The following is a 15,621-nucleotide window of genomic DNA, read 5'->3' as shown; positions in this document are numbered from 1 at the left end:
TTTTTTACTTCATTTTTACAATTTTCTTCTAATAAATACAATAAAATATGAAATCATTTAATAATGAATCTCATAAAGGTTAGACGATAATGGTCAAATTAATTTCTTTCATTTATAATTCAAGTAGACAATAGGTAAAGATAATTAGTAATATAATATATGATGAGTTTTGTTCATTTTTTCCTAATTTTTTATCAAACAAACTCAACCAATTCATCATCTCCATAGCACATTTAGGACGGGTAGGAGAGATGAGTTATTGTGAAACACACAAAAAAATAATTTGTTTTTATTCTAATTAAATAAACAATCAACAAACTTAGAATACAAAAGCGTACATACAATTAACAAAAGTATCATTTTAACAAACATTCTCTTATACGTTTTCTATTCATAACCTGACTCTTAAATTTTCAGATTTTAGAAATCTTAATATTTTCCAAAAATGGGTAAAAAGAATATTTTTCACATTTTATCACCAAAAAAAATGGTTGGAAGACCAACCAATGTTGTAGGAACTAGGAAGCCCTAAGATTAGGGAGTAGGTATGAGTAACATATTTGCTGTCCCACATTTTATGCCACTTTATGTGTCATGTGCTTGTGATTGGTCAGAAAAATATTTAATAATTAAATTTTAACTTAAATATATTTTTCCTGACCAATCACAAATTTATGACACATGGAGTGACATAAAGTGTGAGACAACAGATATTTACTCGTAGGTATGTGACAATGTTTGTCCCTCCCTGGTTTCTTGCTTTACACTATGTTTGGTTTGGAGAGGTAAAGTTAAGGAAAGAAAAATTGAGTGAAGAAAATGAGTGAAAAATGTGATGAATTTTTAGTTGGTTGATAGGGTAAAAAATGGAAAGAAAAGGAAGAGAAAAAATATAATAATAATTATTAAAAAATCATATCATGTATTGATTTACTTTTATGGGTGATACAAGTATATTTGCCCTATAGATAGGCACATAATAATAAATTCATTTTTTAATTAAATATTTCATATATTATAATTTGTCATTCTTTAAAATTATATACTATGAATATTTTTATTATTTAATAATAAATTTTAATTATAGAAAGTTCATTATTATGTACATAATAATTATTTTTATATATATTCTAATTATAAAATATATAATTATATTTTTAAATTTGAAAATCTCTGCCACAAATAGTTATTACTCTTATAGGTACTCACAAAAGGTACTAATATTAGTATGGAAAAGTATATGTGTTCATTGTGTCCCATTACTATCCATATTTGTTTTCTTCATTATAGGAACAAAGTTGTAGCTTAGGTAAGAAATTAATTATTTTAACAAAATTGTAATTTGATTCACACCATATTAGTTTAAAAAGAAAAAGTGAGTGGAATAAAAGTTGATAAAAGAAATGTTAAAAAAATGATTCTTTAATTATATGATATCAAAGAAATAAAAAATGAAAAATAATAAATTAAGAAATATTCAAAAACAAAAAGATAAGTCTTATTAATTTTAAGCCAAGTTTTCCTTCCATTTTCACTCCATATATGAGAAGAAAAAAATTTAGTGGGTCCCATTACCTTTTTTCTTTCCTTCCTTTACTTTCCTTCCAACCAAATGATGGAAAAGAAATTTTTCTTCTACTTTTATTTCCTCATCTTTTCTTTCCTTTTATTTTCATTACAACCGATCATAGCCTTAGTCTATGAGATATCATTTTTGCATTAAGATATAATGGTCATAATTATATTTCTAATCAATCAAATATTATAAAATAATATTAAAATATTAATTACTATTTTCATGATTTTTCCCTAATAAAATAAAACTTTTTATTTGATTGGAACAAATTAAATGTTTTGTTTCATTCCATTAACACTTATAAATGTTTAGTGTGAGTCACTATCATCCTTCTTCATTTACTCAAACTTTACCCCTTCTTTCTCATTTTGTTTGATTCACCCATTTCAATCCCTTCACTTACACACGGTACGTTTTTTATTTTATTATTTTTCTATCTTCTTCTCTATGCAAAATTCTCACCTTTATCACTCTTTATCTTCATGTACTTCGTATATTCCGTTTGGTTTTTTTCAATACTGTTTCTTTATTACTTCACTGGTAATCTTATGATATTGTTCTTCTTTTATTTTCTTCTGAACTATTGTAATCTTGCATTTAAGTTTGGTATGGTTCATGTTGCCTGAAATTTTGTCTTTTAATGTTGTATACTTGTATTTTAGCTTTGGACTTTTCTATGGTTTTCTCACTTTCTCTGCAACCATTGAATTTAATGCAATTTGATTTATTTTATGCTGGTGGGACACTTCTTTGTTCAATTTGAAGTTGTCAATTTTGTCCACAATAACCAACCGATAGTCACATAATTTGTTCATACCCTTTCGTACCACGAACCAGTTCGCTAGAACAGATTCACAATTCTTCCGTGTTCTGAAACGCGGTAGGTTGCGAACCATATCGTAAGTTATGACTCAGAGGAAGCATAGTGCAGAGAAGAGAGCAAAAGCATAACACAGAGGTGGATGCTGCCACTTCCCCTATAGGAGTGGGGAAGAAAGAAAACCTAATGTAAGATGGGCCTTTTTAATAAATGCGAGCTTTATTTAACTTGCTGATATAAAATGGGTTTTTTAGTTAGAAATGCGCGGAGTTTTATCATTTAAAAATGCTTATAGATTTATTCTAAATATATTTAGTTTAAACTGTTTAATTATTCATAAAAAGTTATCAACTAAGTGTACCCCAACATACCCTATATTTGATAGGTAGCGTACTGCTTACCACATATCCGTACCTTCAAAGAGAATCGCTTATTATGTTACTATGAACCAACCACACACACTGACACACATATACATGTATGATTTTGAATTGCACTTGGCCTCCTTCAATTTGAATTTGTCAAAACTTTTTCAGAATTCACCAACCATGGCCTTTCCCCTATCTGCAATGTAGCTTTGGTTTAAATGCTCTTTATGTTATTGAGTTTGGCAATCTAATAATTGAAATGTCAAGCCTTGGAGATGACTTTTCTAAATGAATTGTATATTTTACTGAGTAAAGCATAAGTTGATGGAGCAAATGGAACATGATAAAGTGCCTATCTTGGAAGGAAGATCCAGCCAGGAAATTGAGATACCCATCATTTCTGAGAGACTTGAAGTTGTTCATAAAACAATGGAATCATATTGCAATTCTGTTTGTGCTTTTTCCAAACAAGAAAACAGTGCGGCAGCATCAGAAGAGTCAGCAAAATTGGCAAAGAAGCTTTGTGGACTCATAGTTTTCTATACTATTGTAATGCTTGTGGAAATTGTGGGTGGTATAAAAGCTAACAGTTTAGCAGTCATCAGTGATGCAGCACACTTGCTTTCTGATATCGCCGGATTCTTAATCTCTCTCTTTGCAGTTTGGGCTTCAGACTGGGAGGCAACACTAGATCAATCTTTTGGATACAATCGTCTTGAGGTTTTGGGTGCATTTTTGTCTTTGCAGTTAATTTGGTTTATATCTGGTTTTTTGATTTATGAAGCAGTTGGTAGAATTCTCATTCGAAATTCCGAGGTGAATGGCATGCTCATGTTTGGAATTGCAGCATTTGGGTTTGTTCTTAATTTTATAATGGTTGTGTGGCTTGGTCATGATCATCACCATCATCATGGCTTCGGAGTCTCAGATCATAATCATAGTCATCATCACCATCATCATGGCCATGGAGACTCGGTTAACGATCACAGTCATCATCATGGCCATGGAGACTCAAATAATGATCATGGTCATCATCATGACCATGGAGACTTGGATAACGATCATGGTCACCATCATTGCAGTGAACACTCAAATCATGATCATGAGAAGGGGGAACTACCTAAAATAAATGATGAGGAGAAACTTGACCTGCTTTCAAGTGATCATAGTAATAGTAATAATGTCTTGAACATAAATCTACAAGGGGCTTATTTGCATGTCATGGTTGATATGATCCAATCTGTTGGAGTGATGATTGCTGGAGCCATAATATGGGCTAAACCAGAATGGTTAATGGTTGATCTTATGTGCACTCTTATATTTTCTGTCATATCTTTGAGTACTACTGTGCCGATGCTTAGGAATATTTATGGCATTTTGATGGAGAGAACACCAAGAGGGATAAATATCATTAATCTGGAAGATGGGCTCAGAAGTATCAAAGGAGTGCAGGATATTCATGATTTGCATGTTTGGTCCATAACAGCTGGAAAAAATGTTCTGTCTTGCCATGTAGTAGCTGAGTCTGGGATCAGTTCCATTGACTTACTTGGCAAGATTAAGTATTACTGCAAAAATACACATAAAATACAACATGTAACTATACAAATAGAGTAAGATTAGATTCAATCAGACTCCTATCTTATACCGGAGAGAAAAGTCATTAATTTTGCTTTTGATTTTAAGGAGAAAAATATCATCATTATAGTTAAGGGATAGAAACTTCACATAACATTGTTTTTTAACTTTGCTTTTGATGTACTTCCCTCTCTGATACTAGAGAAGATCCTTACCCGATTAGATTTCCCCTCATATTATTTTACTCCTGATTAGTTATTAGCAGGTGCATCTTCTTATGTGTTTTATTTTCCATGTTCTTGCATGAAAAAATGTATACATGAGAACTAGCACATCTGTCCTGAAATGTAAGGGAGGCATTAAAAAATGAAAATAACATAATGTTGTAGAAATAAAAGTATATAAATTAATAAACCTTTTGTGGTTGTTCATGATAATGGTGATTTATGGGTGAGTGGTTTCTTTGGTTTCAATTGTGGGGGCCTGGAACAGAGACCCCTGCAGGTTTGAAGTTGCTACTGCTTCATGATTCTTGTAACTAAGTTTCTACTTTCTAGTTAGTTTTTGTTCATTAACACTTTCCAGCTACTTTTTTTTATAGAACTGTAGAGAAATTGGTTTTGGTCTTTTTTTTATAGGATCTTTTTGTAGAATTTTGAGATTTTTTATAGAAAAAAATGTATTTGCCAGAAAGAAACATCATTAGTTGAGTAACAGATAAATAAATCATAAGAGCATTACAATGTTGAATTAAGAGACTAGTTGTGTAAGGTCACACTAAATCCTCAAATATCGTACTACTCCAAATATTCGATTAATAGAAAAGTTACACTTGTTTGAAGGAACAATCACACAATCTAAAAGTAAATAGTTATGAGGAGATACCCATGTTATACCAAAAAAAAATGTTAAGCATGTATAGGACTAGCTTGCAAAAACGATGTATTTACAAAAACCAAACTGAAAAGCTATGTAGAATGTTACGTGGCCTTTCTGAGCTGTCAGATCCCAATTAACCACGCTATGTCATCAATATCTATCGGTTTTAATATTACATCAATTCATGAAAAAATATCATATACTGGAAGAGAAATCCAAAGAAACTAGCAACACTAGTGTCTTGTACAAATTCACAAGCATCCACAAAGAAAATAAATGTACTCTACATGTTTCTCTCTCACCCATAAAGAAGTAAAAAAGGGAACAAAAACAGAATTGGGGGAAAAATACTATCTGATAGCAACTCCTTTTCCTCAAATCTCAAATTAGGTAGAACAACATGCTCTCTTTGTATTCACAGATGAATCAGCAACATTTATGGTGGTTCCTTGACCAGGAAGTGAAGTAGCACCAGATGCTTCCTGAGCTGCCAGTGCTTTTTTGCTTACAATATGGTAGATCTCTCCCAATACGGTTTGGAATGCCTTCTCAATGTTGGTTGCTTCCAGTGCAGATGTCTCGAGAAACGAGAGGCTTTCCTTCTCAGCCAATGATTGACCAACATCCTCCGAAACAGATCTAAGATGCTTCAAATCAGATTTGTTCCCAGCCATCATGATAACTATGTTAGAATCAGCATGGTCCCTCAATTCACGCAGCCACCTCTGGCAATTGTCAAATGTTTGTCTCTTGGTTATGTCATATACAAGGAGAGCACCGACAGCTCCTCTATAATAAGCACTGGTAATGGCACGGTATCGCTCCTGACCCGCTGTGTCCCAGATTTGTGCCTTCACAGTCTTTCCCTCCACCTGCAAGAGGAAGATTAAGGAATAACCATCAGTACTACTATAATTCATTTTCAAACATGATTCATAAACCATCCTAGTATATCATCATTCTGAACAAACCTTCAACATTCACCATTCATAATATAGAATTAGTTTCAACTTTCAATACCCAAGAGCAATATATTCATCAACATTTGATCACTGGATTATCACAATTCACAACCATAATTAGAAAGCTAGCATTTCGGACATAGAGAGAACTGTTCACTTTGATTCCACCCTTTTTAGTCGAACCAAATGTCTTAGTTTTTATCATATGCCATGACCCGAAGTACATCAAACAAAAAACAGAGTAATATTCTGTCTCATTCTGGCACACTACAACAGTTTGCCAGTCCTCTAATTAGAATTGCAAACTGCACACACGAAAAGAAGAGAGAAAAATCAACGATTGTAGTAGCAAGTGTATCTGCTGTAGAGAGTTTACTATCGGATGTTCCTCATAAGAAGATCTGATTTATAAGTCCCTACATCCTAAGCAATCAGTCATTTGGATAGAATGAGTTATGAAGGGTAGACACTGTTTCCAATACTTAAAATGGTAACACTCAAGGTCCATTTGTGAATTGGGTCGAGGGTTGAGAGCCATGAAATACACATGTGAGATGACTCGAACTTTCCATTTTCATTTTCATTCCCTCCAAAACTTAATTCACAAACAGATCATAAGAGACAACCTTACCATTGTATCAATTATGGAGGGTTCGATTAGCGGAAGCGACACTTGTTAGGAGGGGTATTCACGAAACAAACTAGAGAGGTAATCCCTTAAGTAGTAACAACAAAAACTATAGAGGTAATTTGGAGGAAATAAATAAATAAAATAAAATAAAAACGTCCATACTATGCAATATCTATCTATGCAAATAAAGTCGAAATTGAATGAAATCAAAGAATAAGAAAATGAAATCGTGAAATGAGAAAAGTAAAAGTTGAATATATGAAACCTGAAGGGTCCTGGTGGCAAATTCAACTCCAATAGTAGATTTAGACTCCAAGCAAAACTCATTTCGAGTAAACCTGGAAAGAATGTTGGATTTACCTACACCTGAGTCTCCGATCAAAACGATCTTGAACAAATAATCATACTCATGATCCACCCTGTGTGCCATAAACCTTCCAGATCCACCATAATAATCAATACTTACTCAGATCCAAAAACGACAGCACGTGTTCACACGCGCACAAAAACAACAAAAAAATGGAGCAATAGATCTATGAAATGAAATGAGAAAAAGAGAGAACTCACGATGAGAGAAAGTAACGAATTGATGGAGAAAGTGATTATAAATAAAATGCGTTTGGTGAAAGGTTTTGCTTGTTAGTTCAGTGAATTTGAACTTGAGTGTGTATTTCTTAGGGATAATAACTGAACGAACCGCGTCAAAATTTAATGGAGATGATTATGAATTGATGATTATTATGATGATGGGAAAGAGGAGAATAACTAAAGAGGCTTTATTTTATTAATTTTTAATAAATAATAATTGTAAAATGTGATTATAATAATTAAAAAACATATTTTGATGGAGGGGGAACGACGTCGTGTCCGGGAAAGGGACAGTTGGTGTGTGAGGCAGTGAGATGGAACTGGCTGGCGGGTGGACTCATGCACCTGCACTAAGCATTAGGTGACTCTTTCCAGTTTTTTTTGGTTTGTTACATGTATCTTCGCACTCGAGACAATCTTATCTTAGTTGGGAACATTCACAGGTATGTGAGAGGCTGACTCTCCCAACAGACATTTTTCCATCCACAAAGACTCGAACCAAGACCTTGCTTAAAGGGAATCAATCAAACATATAACAATTAAATCAGTGTCCGTTTGTCAGTGACTCTTGCCAGTTGCCACTTATTAATTCTCTCCTTTCTTGTGTATCTGTCCAGGAGCAACATCTATTCTTTCACTCCGTACATTATTGGTTAGAAAAAATCAAACTTACATTTAATATATATTAATTTTATATTTTTTAATCAATAAAAATAAAGTAAGATATAAAATTTTGGTACATAAAGATGTAATTCTTCAAATTCATGTCTCTCTTTGCTTATTGTCCTTCACGCTCATTAAAAAATGAAGCCACTAACTACACAATGTTTTATGAGTAAAAGATATCTACATTAAAAGATAATGTAAAAAAATATTTTGTCATTACATTATCTAATTTTTTTATAAATAAAAGTAATATAAATGAATCATATTATACTCATATTTTATATAATCATTTTACATCTATTTATGTGACACATCATAAAAGTTTAAAAATATAATGTTTATGTTATAACAATATGATTAAAAAATGTATAGGTATTCTATGGTTGTGATCCCACATTCCATAACATGATTCATATGCAGAGACAATATTATTAGAATGATGTTTCACTATCTAGAGTTAGCATAATTATTAGGATAGTACATTATGAAGTTTGAATGGTGGCTAGATGTTATGGCCCTTGGGAATGGTTAACACTTTTTTTTTATAAAAACACACTCGGAAGTTAGGTTGAATATGAACTAAATACATAATTGCGCCAAACCACTCAAGTGATTGATTTTGCATAAAATTGGGTTGATAGAGTTTAACTAGACAGATTTAAGTCTAAACATATTGACTCCATTATTAGATCAATCTAGTTAATCAATTTTTTTAAAAACACAAAATAGATGAAAAAAATCTTATATTTTAGTTATGTTTGTATTTACTACTTTATGTTGCAACAAGACCATAATTATTTAATTAAATTTTAAAATTATTTATGTTGTCATCAAAATACAAACTTATATTGTATGGAGATATTAATGTTAGTTATTATTATAATTTTTTAGCATTTTTAAGATAAAAAATGTATGTATGTAATGTAAGAGTTTTGTATACTATTACCACATTATTCATGTTTAATTATTATTAACTCTTAAATATTTTGAAATATAAATAAGTAATACAAATGAATAACACATGATGTACAATGTGTAAAAATCATTGTGCTAATAATATATATATATATATATATATATATATTATACTCAATTTTTAGTGTAAAGCAAATCAACCAATTCAACTAGCTTTAAATAAACCTAATAGTCGTTTTTTGGTTAATGGGAAGAGAAAAAAATAAACTAACTACATAGATTCATATCTAAAATTGTCATTGCTCCATCCAAAGGAAACTCCTATAAATGGAGCTTTGTCGATGATTGGTTCTCAAGTTTTGTCATATAATCTGTCAAAGAGTTAGCACCCATCAAAATAGAGTGTACATGGACAACCTAATTACATGCCAACAACTCACGAATACCCTCCATCACTTTTGATAGTTGATGCATATGAACTTTTAACCTCACAGTAATAATTGTACTACCTTCAAACAATCACGCTTAAGAATAATACAACGTTAATCCTTATTCCAATCCATGTGGAGTCCATGTTCAATAGTCATAAAACTATGCTAAAATAACAGTACGAACTCTAAAACTAGATTAGAAACCTATTTTTCGGACTCCTTCATGGTTATGAATCACATCACCTCCACCAATGGTTTTAGCTCCCTCCATATACCAATGTTGCTAGAAACATCCATACTACACTAATCTCTAAAGTCTTTATGTACATTACGAGAAATACAGTTTATATCCAAGAAAGCTGAATCAAGAACAACATTATTCCTCCACCTTCAGGCCTAATAAATCTTAGCCATGAAGAGCTTTCTATTAGGTAAATTTGAGTTACCAATCAACTAACTAATACAAGATTGGTTGGACCAGAAGGAATTATAAGAAACTCAAACATTGCCACAAAAACCGAGTTATAACAATCTCTGAGGATATGTAGCAGGTCCTCTTCAACACCGTTACAACGAATACAAACTCGTGATGATGCCAACTTTCTCCAGAAAACACAACTGATTAGTTAGGAGTGAATCACAAACAACACTCAACATATGAATCTCACTTTTTCAAGAACATTTAATCTCCACTCCCACTTCCAATAAGTTTGTAAAGAACTAACATCATGAGATACTTTTATCCATCGCTAATAGTTTAACCTAGAGAGTACCTACCTAAATCTAATAACAGTAGATATAGTGCCCCCTTCTAGCTCTTATAGAATAACAACTTTAGGGATGACAAAAAAACCCGACCTGTGGGTACCTATGAAAATACCCGTAACGGGTCCCTGTAATAATAACTTATGGGCGGGAGCGGGTTTTGTGATACCCGTTCCGTGAGTACCCGCAAATTTATATATTTAGTTTTTAGTTACATTTATGGTTAATGGTTGATCTTATGTGCACTCTTATATTTTCTGTCATATCTTTGAGTACTACTGTGCCGATGCTTAGGAATATTTATGGCATTTTGATGGAGAGAACACCAAGAGGGATAAATATCATTAATCTGGAAGATGGGCTCAGAAGTATCAAAGGAGTGCAGGATATTCATGATTTGCATGTTTGGTCCATAACAGCTGGAAAAAATGTTCTGTCTTGCCATGTAGTAGCTGAGTCTGGGATCAGTTCCATTGACTTACTTGGCAAGATTAAGTATTACTGCAAAAATACACATAAAATACAACATGTAACTATACAAATAGAGTAAGATTAGATTCAATCAGACTCCTATCTTATACCGGAGAGAAAAGTCATTAATTTTGCTTTTGATTTTAAGGAGAAAAATATCATCATTATAGTTAAGGGATAGAAACTTCACATAACATTGTTTTTTAACTTTGCTTTTGATGTACTTCCCTCTCTGATACTAGAGAAGATCCTTACCCGATTAGATTTCCCCTCATATTATTTTACTCCTGATTAGTTATTAGCAGGTGCATCTTCTTATGTGTTTTATTTTCCATGTTCTTGCATGAAAAAATGTATACATGAGAACTAGCACATCTGTCCTGAAATGTAAGGGAGGCATTAAAAAATGAAAATAACATAATGTTGTAGAAATAAAAGTATATAAATTAATAAACCTTTTGTGGTTGTTCATGATAATGGTGATTTATGGGTGAGTGGTTTCTTTGGTTTCAATTGTGGGGGCCTGGAACAGAGACCCCTGCAGGTTTGAAGTTGCTACTGCTTCATGATTCTTGTAACTAAGTTTCTACTTTCTAGTTAGTTTTTGTTCATTAACACTTTCCAGCTACTTTTTTTTATAGAACTGTAGAGAAATTGGTTTTGGTCTTTTTTTTATAGGATCTTTTTGTAGAATTTTGAGATTTTTTATAGAAAAAAATGTATTTGCCAGAAAGAAACATCATTAGTTGAGTAACAGATAAATAAATCATAAGAGCATTACAATGTTGAATTAAGAGACTAGTTGTGTAAGGTCACACTAAATCCTCAAATATCGTACTACTCCAAATATTCGATTAATAGAAAAGTTACACTTGTTTGAAGGAACAATCACACAATCTAAAAGTAAATAGTTATGAGGAGATACCCATGTTATACCAAAAAAAAATGTTAAGCATGTATAGGACTAGCTTGCAAAAACGATGTATTTACAAAAACCAAACTGAAAAGCTATGTAGAATGTTACGTGGCCTTTCTGAGCTGTCAGATCCCAATTAACCACGCTATGTCATCAATATCTATCGGTTTTAATATTACATCAATTCATGAAAAAATATCATATACTGGAAGAGAAATCCAAAGAAACTAGCAACACTAGTGTCTTGTACAAATTCACAAGCATCCACAAAGAAAATAAATGTACTCTACATGTTTCTCTCTCACCCATAAAGAAGTAAAAAAGGGAACAAAAACAGAATTGGGGGAAAAATACTATCTGATAGCAACTCCTTTTCCTCAAATCTCAAATTAGGTAGAACAACATGCTCTCTTTGTATTCACAGATGAATCAGCAACATTTATGGTGGTTCCTTGACCAGGAAGTGAAGTAGCACCAGATGCTTCCTGAGCTGCCAGTGCTTTTTTGCTTACAATATGGTAGATCTCTCCCAATACGGTTTGGAATGCCTTCTCAATGTTGGTTGCTTCCAGTGCAGATGTCTCGAGAAACGAGAGGCTTTCCTTCTCAGCCAATGATTGACCAACATCCTCCGAAACAGATCTAAGATGCTTCAAATCAGATTTGTTCCCAGCCATCATGATAACTATGTTAGAATCAGCATGGTCCCTCAATTCACGCAGCCACCTCTGGCAATTGTCAAATGTTTGTCTCTTGGTTATGTCATATACAAGGAGAGCACCGACAGCTCCTCTATAATAAGCACTGGTAATGGCACGGTATCGCTCCTGACCCGCTGTGTCCCAGATTTGTGCCTTCACAGTCTTTCCCTCCACCTGCAAGAGGAAGATTAAGGAATAACCATCAGTACTACTATAATTCATTTTCAAACATGATTCATAAACCATCCTAGTATATCATCATTCTGAACAAACCTTCAACATTCACCATTCATAATATAGAATTAGTTTCAACTTTCAATACCCAAGAGCAATATATTCATCAACATTTGATCACTGGATTATCACAATTCACAACCATAATTAGAAAGCTAGCATTTCGGACATAGAGAGAACTGTTCACTTTGATTCCACCCTTTTTAGTCGAACCAAATGTCTTAGTTTTTATCATATGCCATGACCCGAAGTACATCAAACAAAAAACAGAGTAATATTCTGTCTCATTCTGGCACACTACAACAGTTTGCCAGTCCTCTAATTAGAATTGCAAACTGCACACACGAAAAGAAGAGAGAAAAATCAACGATTGTAGTAGCAAGTGTATCTGCTGTAGAGAGTTTACTATCGGATGTTCCTCATAAGAAGATCTGATTTATAAGTCCCTACATCCTAAGCAATCAGTCATTTGGATAGAATGAGTTATGAAGGGTAGACACTGTTTCCAATACTTAAAATGGTAACACTCAAGGTCCATTTGTGAATTGGGTCGAGGGTTGAGAGCCATGAAATACACATGTGAGATGACTCGAACTTTCCATTTTCATTTTCATTCCCTCCAAAACTTAATTCACAAACAGATCATAAGAGACAACCTTACCATTGTATCAATTATGGAGGGTTCGATTAGCGGAAGCGACACTTGTTAGGAGGGGTATTCACGAAACAAACTAGAGAGGTAATCCCTTAAGTAGTAACAACAAAAACTATAGAGGTAATTTGGAGGAAATAAATAAATAAAATAAAATAAAAACGTCCATACTATGCAATATCTATCTATGCAAATAAAGTCGAAATTGAATGAAATCAAAGAATAAGAAAATGAAATCGTGAAATGAGAAAAGTAAAAGTTGAATATATGAAACCTGAAGGGTCCTGGTGGCAAATTCAACTCCAATAGTAGATTTAGACTCCAAGCAAAACTCATTTCGAGTAAACCTGGAAAGAATGTTGGATTTACCTACACCTGAGTCTCCGATCAAAACGATCTTGAACAAATAATCATACTCATGATCCACCCTGTGTGCCATAAACCTTCCAGATCCACCATAATAATCAATACTTACTCAGATCCAAAAACGACAGCACGTGTTCACACGCGCACAAAAACAACAAAAAAATGGAGCAATAGATCTATGAAATGAAATGAGAAAAAGAGAGAACTCACGATGAGAGAAAGTAACGAATTGATGGAGAAAGTGATTATAAATAAAATGCGTTTGGTGAAAGGTTTTGCTTGTTAGTTCAGTGAATTTGAACTTGAGTGTGTATTTCTTAGGGATAATAACTGAACGAACCGCGTCAAAATTTAATGGAGATGATTATGAATTGATGATTATTATGATGATGGGAAAGAGGAGAATAACTAAAGAGGCTTTATTTTATTAATTTTTAATAAATAATAATTGTAAAATGTGATTATAATAATTAAAAAACATATTTTGATGGAGGGGGAACGACGTCGTGTCCGGGAAAGGGACAGTTGGTGTGTGAGGCAGTGAGATGGAACTGGCTGGCGGGTGGACTCATGCACCTGCACTAAGCATTAGGTGACTCTTTCCAGTTTTTTTTGGTTTGTTACATGTATCTTCGCACTCGAGACAATCTTATCTTAGTTGGGAACATTCACAGGTATGTGAGAGGCTGACTCTCCCAACAGACATTTTTCCATCCACAAAGACTCGAACCAAGACCTTGCTTAAAGGGAATCAATCAAACATATAACAATTAAATCAGTGTCCGTTTGTCAGTGACTCTTGCCAGTTGCCACTTATTAATTCTCTCCTTTCTTGTGTATCTGTCCAGGAGCAACATCTATTCTTTCACTCCGTACATTATTGGTTAGAAAAAATCAAACTTACATTTAATATATATTAATTTTATATTTTTTAATCAATAAAAATAAAGTAAGATATAAAATTTTGGTACATAAAGATGTAATTCTTCAAATTCATGTCTCTCTTTGCTTATTGTCCTTCACGCTCATTAAAAAATGAAGCCACTAACTACACAATGTTTTATGAGTAAAAGATATCTACATTAAAAGATAATGTAAAAAAATATTTTGTCATTACATTATCTAATTTTTTTATAAATAAAAGTAATATAAATGAATCATATTATACTCATATTTTATATAATCATTTTACATCTATTTATGTGACACATCATAAAAGTTTAAAAATATAATGTTTATGTTATAACAATATGATTAAAAAATGTATAGGTATTCTATGGTTGTGATCCCACATTCCATAACATGATTCATATGCAGAGACAATATTATTAGAATGATGTTTCACTATCTAGAGTTAGCATAATTATTAGGATAGTACATTATGAAGTTTGAATGGTGGCTAGATGTTATGGCCCTTGGGAATGGTTAACACTTTTTTTTTATAAAAACACACTCGGAAGTTAGGTTGAATATGAACTAAATACATAATTGCGCCAAACCACTCAAGTGATTGATTTTGCATAAAATTGGGTTGATAGAGTTTAACTAGACAGATTTAAGTCTAAACATATTGACTCCATTATTAGATCAATCTAGTTAATCAATTTTTTTAAAAACACAAAATAGATGAAAAAAATCTTATATTTTAGTTATGTTTGTATTTACTACTTTATGTTGCAACAAGACCATAATTATTTAATTAAATTTTAAAATTATTTATGTTGTCATCAAAATACAAACTTATATTGTATGGAGATATTAATGTTAGTTATTATTATAATTTTTTAGCATTTTTAAGATAAAAAATGTATGTATGTAATGTAAGAGTTTTGTATACTATTACCACATTATTCATGTTTAATTATTATTAACTCTTAAATATTTTGAAATATAAATAAGTAATACAAATGAATAACACATGATGTACAATGTGTAAAAATCATTGTGCTAATAATATATATATATATATATATATATATATTATACTCAATTTTTAGTGTAAAGCAAATCAACCAATTCAACTAGCTTTAAATAAACCTAATAGTCGTTTTTTGGTTAATGGGAAGAGAAAAAAATAAACTAACTACATAGATTCATATCTA

General features: G+C 32.2%; 3 protein-coding genes across 9 annotated transcripts; 1 reads left to right on the top strand and 2 right to left on the bottom strand.

Moving 5' to 3' along the window:
• Positions 1,899 to 4,725, top strand: LOC109325837 (metal tolerance protein B-like). The gene is made up of 2 exons (XM_019558426.1): positions 1,899 to 1,984; positions 3,080 to 4,725. The coding sequence occupies exon 2, from the start codon at positions 3,089 to 3,091 to the stop codon at positions 4,379 to 4,381; it is 1,293 nt and encodes a 430-aa protein (XP_019413971.1). The 5' UTR covers positions 1,899 to 1,984; positions 3,080 to 3,088; the 3' UTR covers positions 4,382 to 4,725.
• Positions 5,342 to 7,571, bottom strand: LOC109325838 (ras-related protein Rab2BV). Of its 4 annotated transcripts, XM_019558430.1 has the most exons (4): positions 7,380 to 7,571; positions 7,080 to 7,256; positions 5,594 to 6,093; positions 5,342 to 5,554 (listed from the first exon to the last, which is right to left on the bottom strand). In XM_019558430.1, exons 2-3 carry the CDS (start codon positions 7,242 to 7,244, stop codon positions 5,608 to 5,610), a joined length of 651 nt encoding a protein of 216 aa, XP_019413975.1. In that variant the 5' UTR covers positions 7,245 to 7,256; positions 7,380 to 7,571; the 3' UTR covers positions 5,342 to 5,554; positions 5,594 to 5,607. The 4 variants fall into 4 exon arrangements, with proteins under 4 accessions (XP_019413975.1, XP_019413974.1, XP_019413972.1 ...); XM_019558429.1 differs by having other exon boundaries at positions 5,342 to 6,093; positions 7,080 to 7,252; positions 7,378 to 7,570; XM_019558427.1 differs by having other exon boundaries at positions 5,342 to 6,093; positions 7,380 to 7,570.
• On the bottom strand, positions 11,690 to 13,919 carry LOC109363177 (ras-related protein Rab2BV). Of its 4 annotated transcripts, XM_019609338.1 has the most exons (4): positions 13,728 to 13,919; positions 13,428 to 13,604; positions 11,942 to 12,441; positions 11,690 to 11,902 (listed from the first exon to the last, which is right to left on the bottom strand). In XM_019609338.1, the coding sequence occupies exons 2-3, from the start codon at positions 13,590 to 13,592 to the stop codon at positions 11,956 to 11,958; spliced, it is 651 nt and encodes a 216-aa protein (XP_019464883.1). In that variant the 5' UTR covers positions 13,593 to 13,604; positions 13,728 to 13,919; the 3' UTR covers positions 11,690 to 11,902; positions 11,942 to 11,955. The 4 variants fall into 4 exon arrangements, with proteins under 4 accessions (XP_019464883.1, XP_019464882.1, XP_019464880.1 ...); XM_019609337.1 differs by having other exon boundaries at positions 11,690 to 12,441; positions 13,428 to 13,600; positions 13,726 to 13,918; XM_019609335.1 differs by having other exon boundaries at positions 11,690 to 12,441; positions 13,728 to 13,918.

Source organism: Lupinus angustifolius, chromosome LG13 (genome assembly GCF_001865875.1).
Source record: "Lupinus angustifolius cultivar Tanjil chromosome LG13, LupAngTanjil_v1.0, whole genome shotgun sequence".
Taxonomy (NCBI): Eukaryota; Viridiplantae; Streptophyta; class Magnoliopsida; order Fabales; family Fabaceae; genus Lupinus; species Lupinus angustifolius.
Note: the sequence above shows the minus strand (reverse complement) of the source record. Positions and strands in the feature narration are given on the sequence as shown.

Bases quoted from the DNA above. Each gene is read 5' to 3' on its own strand.
- LOC109325837 (XM_019558426.1), top strand. From the start codon at position 3,089: ATGGAGCAAATGGAACATGATAAAGTGCCTATCTTGGAAGGAAGATCC.
- LOC109325838 (XM_019558430.1), bottom strand. From the start codon at position 7,244: ATGGCACACAGGGTGGATCATGAGTATGATTATTTGTTCAAGATCGTT. The intron at 6,094-7,079 runs GTTTCATATATT...TTCCTCTTGCAG, and splicing joins TTGCCACCAGGACCCTTCAG to GTGGAGGGAAAGACTGTGAA.
- LOC109363177 (XM_019609338.1), bottom strand. From the start codon at position 13,592: ATGGCACACAGGGTGGATCATGAGTATGATTATTTGTTCAAGATCGTT. The intron at 12,442-13,427 runs GTTTCATATATT...TTCCTCTTGCAG, and splicing joins TTGCCACCAGGACCCTTCAG to GTGGAGGGAAAGACTGTGAA.